A 5,646-nucleotide genomic window follows, 5' to 3' on the forward strand; every position below is an offset into this window, starting at 1 on the left:
GAATAATTGTACTCCAATGTTACTTTTATCCCCGTCGACCTTTAGCCCCTACGACTTTTCGCAATTTGGGTTTCATTGCTGCCGACTTGTCTTTTTAAGTTTTGCAATTTTTAACTAATGTTGCCTTTATCCCCTTCGCCTTTTCTGATTTTAATTATATGGCTGTCGACTTTTTCTCCCTAAGCCTTTTGTACTCTGACTTTTCCGATTGGATATTTATCCTATTCCACTTAGCGTCCTTCGACCTTTTCCGATCTGACTTTTTCCCTGCCGTCTTTTTGGCTTTTTCTTTTTCAACCTTTCTCCGAACCGTTTTTTGTCCTTCGACCTTTCTCCGATCCGGCTTCTGTCCGTGTAGATTTTATCCCTTTCGGTTGTTTCCGTTCGACTCTTTTCAATTCCGCCTTTTCAGTCAAGTTTTTGCCCGGGAACCATCAAGATAGGCGTCTCAAGATAGGTGACAAGCGTAGAGGTTTTATAATAGCACGTCATCGATAAAGTGCGAAGGGCGGCGGATGGTCATTTTCGTGTCGATGTCGACATCAGTCTGCTATCTGCCAGCAGGTGCCCTAAGTTGAGTGGGCAACCGTGGTTTTCAATTAGTTTCGTCTCGTTCATGCTGTTTACTTAAGTCAGACTTGTGAGGCTGTCTCACCAGCTGGAACAGCTCTGCCCCCCCCCCCCCCCTCAAACGCCTCGCTCCCGGTGCCGACGCTCCCTCACTCACGGCGTCCATGGCGTTGCAGCACGCGCTGTTGAAGAGCCAGGCGTACGGCTGCAGCGGTATGGTGAGCATCTACATCAGGGGCGGCAAGCCCGAGGCCACGGAGTTCTTCCGCCACCTGAAGCTGTTCACCATGGCCGGCAGTCTGGGCGGCTACGAGAGTCTGGCGGTCGGCCCGTGCGTACACCCCGGGGTGCCGCATGCAGCCTTTTCCGTCTACAGACGGGATATTCCGCCCAGCACGGCCCGGCCGCATCTCAGCGGCACATACCTCAGCAGCACGCACATCAGCAGCACACACCTCAGCAGCACACACCTCAGCAGCACGCACATTAGCAGCACGCACATCAGCAGCACGCACATCAGCAGCACGCACATCAGCAGCACACACCTCAGCAGCACACACCTCAGCAGCACGCACATCAGCAGCACGCACACCAGCGGCACACTCATTGCGTAAATCTTCAACCCGTCAATTATCACATGACCTCACGGAAAAGGCTCAAGAGCCAACCACTGTCTCGGAGAGTCTCCCAGACGAATGGGCTGTCAGAAAGGATTTGTGTGTGTGTGTGTGTGTGTGTGTGTGTGTGTGTGTGTGTGTGTGTGTGTGTGTGTGTGTGTGTGTGTGTGTGTGTGTGTGTGTGTGTGTGTGTGTGTGTGTGGTGTGTGTGTGTGTGTGTGTGTGTGTGTGTGTGTGTGTGTGTGTGTGTGTGTGTGTGTGTGTGTGTGTGTGTGTGTGTGTGTGTGTGTGTGTGTGTGTGTGTGTGTGTGGTGTGTGTGTGTGTGTGTGTGTGTGTGTGTGTGTGTGTGTGTGTGTGTGTGTGTGTGTGTGTGTGTGTGTGTGTGTGTGTGTGTGTGTGTGTGTTTAGCCGCTATTCAAAATGAGACGGAGGCTGCATTTCTTGAGATCCTTCCAGGTCCTTTTTGTCGCGGGGGTGTGCGAAACCCTAGCTCCCTATCTCGCCAGCTCGTTACACCAATACTGCAGCAACACCGCTGCCCATCTGAAACTGGCCATAGCGTAAAGGGTTCCCCACCGCGCTGTGGACAGCTTCCGCAAACGAAGCCACAGTTCACACAAGTTTAATCCGCGCTGTGTACACTTTTGGGACAGAAGTAATTTGACTCCACCGAATCGAACTTCCCATCAATGACTTAAAAAATCAAAATGAGATAGAAATATGTTTTAATTCATCTGCCTGTACGGCGCACCTGTTGTCTTTTCGCTTTTTGAAGCTATGGCTGTGGCGAATGGTGTGCGGAACGTTCGGAACGTTCGGAACGCAAGTCTGTCCCGAAGTCAGACCTAGCCGGCCGGCATCGCTGGTCCAGCTAACAGCCGCCCCGCGTCTGCCTGCAGGGTCTTCTCTACACACTCCAGCAACCCGAAGGAGGAGCTCGACTACCTGGGCATCACCGACAACATGGTGCGCCTGTCCGTCGGCCTGGAGGACCCCGACGACCTGTGCGCCGACCTGGACCAGGCCCTGAAGGCCGCCTGCGGCTCCGGCTAACGGCGCCGGAAACGTCGCATGTCCGTTTCCGACCGCACCGTGTTCGGACCGGGGCAGACAATGACACCGCGGCAGACGACACCGGGGCAGACAGCGACACCGGGGCAGACAACGACACCAGGCCCAGCCACTTTGTATCGCGACCATGGCGAAGGCGGCACGGTACCATGCATCCTTTTGAGACGAGCCGTATTTTCTCACGTGTCTGTGTTGTACTAATTCTAACCATTTCGAGACTTCGTGTATTAATTGGTGCGGTTTTCGGTGCAAATGTGTTTTTAGAATAACTCAGGAAACTGAGCTAGCAAACAGCGAATAGTATGCGGGAATTCAGCTATCGATAAAGCATTACTAAAAGCCAGATTTCTCGTAGAAAACCAGGAGAATGGCGGTATCCTGGAGATATACTAGATCTCCATTTTCCCACTTTTTCTACGAGGAATAAACCTATTTCTACTGCCTTGTATACATATAAAATGTTCCTCGCATAGGCCTTTATCAATCTCGTTGGTACCCCAGAATATACCATCATTGTATGTTTACACGAACAATCTGCAGATTATGCCATGTGTGATCTAGCTTGGCATGAAGATCTGTACTTTCCAAGCCTTATTTTACTTTCCAAGCCACGTATGTACTTTCCAAGCCATGCGTTGTTGGTGCTTTTCACCACTCATCCAGTAAACTGACGGTGTTTTTCGATTGATACAGTCAGTTGATACAGATACAGTTGATACAGATACAATCAAAAGCAATTCATCATGGCCTACACGATTCCCTCCCACAATGCTGGCTTTGCATCCAAGACGACGTAGCAACCAGCTCTGAACATAGCCTAATGATCAAAAGCCACGGATTACTAAATAAATACTCTAAAAAAGCGAAGAACTACATGGCTGTACAGCTATTACCATTTACTTCCTCTTGCGGAGATTACAATGCATGTGTTTGTATTGATGAGTGTTGCCGCGACCAGCATAAACCTACGAGGGACCAGCACGCCGAAGTAGTGACAGTTTTTCGTTCAGCAACCACAAATCTTCACGGAGTAAGTCAACCGGAACATCAATACATCGGCTGCTTGAAGGCCTCATTTACTGACGACTGTGACTGTAGGCAGTAATTCTGCCGAAAGCACCACAGAAACATCGTCAAGCCCTGGGAACACTGCACAAGACTGCCCGCAGGTCCTAGAGCCCGCCACGGCCGGGCGGCTGACGACGATGGAGTATGATCATCCGCCACTTACATGCCACTGCACTCAGTAGTGAATCAACTGAAAGCGAACACGCTATTTACCTTTGAATTTTTTGCAGTTGTATTTGTATTTGTGGATTATGTGCATTCACGTGACTGTACAGTTTTTACGCACTTCCGCCAAAATGAATGAAAACAGGCATGTCAGTCATGGGAAAAGGGACCGCACATAGATCACAAAATGTACAGATCCACACCAAGGTCGTCAAGTGGCAAAGCAGCCCCACAGAAATCCAAAGTATCATCAAGACAGCGACTACAGTGCAAAGAGAGGTGTGCCTTTTTACCAGTGACTAGAACTGTTATCATCACGAATGTAAGCCTCGCACCGCCGTGTGTTAAGATGCGTTTTAGGTTATGGCACGCCCAGCTGTGTCCGCTTCAGTGACAACTTATTGAATTTCCTTGTTTTCTTGCGACTCAGCAAATATTTCAGCGATGCAAAACCTTTTAATTGGCTCGAAGTTATCCCATATAATAAAACAAGTCCGAGACGTGAAAGAAATTTCCCACGTCCACTGATGACTCTGGCAAAGAAATTCAACAGTTTCTTATGCAGTGAAGTTGGATTTTTACAATGCGCTGTAATTGAAATGCATTAAGCTGTTGAGCTGGCGACCAAGGCGGTCACTAGTCTGCGCGACGACATATTTTGAAGCGTGCTTTGGAGTGTGGCGGATAGCTCAGTCGGGATTGATGATAAGTATTGTCTGTAGTCGTGTTTATTGATATAGAAGTGGTGTTTGATTAAGTATCAGCTTGGGTGCCTCTCTGTGATTCCCCCGATAATCCTTGCTATTGCTGGTACTACAGAAATTGGTCGCAATTGAAATGGGTGAATTACTTAGGTTGATTTCAGAGGCGCCATCACTAATGCACATTTTCAGTTTTTGACGAACATGTCACAACCACCTAGCTGTGGTCACAAGCCGATTCCGATGATTTGATAGGAAGCCACTGCGTACCAGAGATATCCAGACGTTACAGGAGACACGCCGGAGGAGCGACGGGCAGCTCGCGGCAGCCCGACGTCTGGTCGTGCATCTCGTGAAACTGGTGGCGCACTCGCTTCCGCGGGCGCACAGGCACTGACCAAAGGGCACTTGAATGCGTCGCGGTCCACATGTAGACACACAGTTGACGATTTATTGCTGCCTATGTTAGGTTCAAGGCAGCGCTCTGTCGCATATCACTCTGCAGTCACGTCGGATAGCAGTGCCCAACGCGTCTGGCCCGCGTGTTATGGCGTCTCGATTGCCATCAGACAAGGCTCCACGGCGGTGATCCATGAGATAGCTAGTCGTGTCTGACACAAACAGCGCACCCGAAGCCATCTGGCCGATGCGACAGCGTCTAGGTGATCGATAAGTGGAGATATCAATGCACCCCATTTATCAGACGTCACGGGCTGAATAAAACAAGCACGCCATTTGAAGCAAATAGTTTTCACGAGTCCCAGCTGGTATCACATCCTGGGCCCGTAGATACTCGAAGCTCCCTTGCAACTCTTTTCTTGAAAAAAGCGCATACTCCTGTCATGGTCCGACACAGACTCTTGGCCCAGTTCTCGCGCCGGCCGACCGGGTCACAGGTTGCGCCGGATTAACCTCACCTGGCGTCACCAATCACAACGTTCCACGTAGTTGCGTGATAGTTGAGTTTCACCCAATCAGAGACCTGCTCTGGTCACTCCAGGTCCACTTGCGGGACGAGACAGCGCCTGGCGCTGGTCAAGTCAACGAGACAAAATAACGTCAACACCCAACATGGAGATCAATTAAGGTGGTCAAAATCTAGCCTATCCAGACAGCATGTCGTGATAGCTAACGATTTCGGATTGATTCTAGACACTTCATAAGAGCTCGAGCATAATCAGAGGGGCCGTGAAGGCCACGCTGCACACCACCACGACAGTCCCCACCAGCCGGAATGGCAATGTCCGGGTGATTCGCAATTTAAGTCGAATCTAACGCTCAAGGTCGCCTGAATCAGTTCCAGTTGGACCAAGAGTGCTTCCTGGATGTCTGCAAACTTGATGTCGCACATCGATTTGCGGCGGCGCGGCCTTCAAGCCAGACGAGCTCGACGTTTGATGAGCCAGTGGTGCGGGCACGTCGATGATCTTGACCTTAACCGCGACGCGGACCG

General features: G+C 50.3%; 1 protein-coding gene across 1 annotated transcript in view; it reads left to right on the plus strand.

Moving 5' to 3' along the window:
- The window catches only part of LOC119097133 (cystathionine gamma-lyase), a gene marked incomplete in the record, with an annotated part of 14,194 nt that extends 10,112 nt beyond the window's left edge, over nt 1-4,082 (plus strand). Inside the window, 1 exon segment of the mRNA XM_037220184.1 lies at nt 2,088-4,082. Coding sequence (XP_037076079.1) covers nt 2,088-2,241 — 154 coding nt within the window.
- Nucleotides 4,083-5,646: the final 1,564 nt, after the last annotated feature.

The sequence above is a fragment of the Pollicipes pollicipes genome, unplaced genomic scaffold, assembly GCF_011947565.3.
Source record: "Pollicipes pollicipes isolate AB1234 unplaced genomic scaffold, Ppol_2.1 Scaffold_4295;HRSCAF=5057_pilon_pilon_pilon, whole genome shotgun sequence".
Lineage (NCBI taxonomy): Eukaryota > Metazoa > Arthropoda > Thecostraca > Pollicipedomorpha > Pollicipedidae > Pollicipes > Pollicipes pollicipes.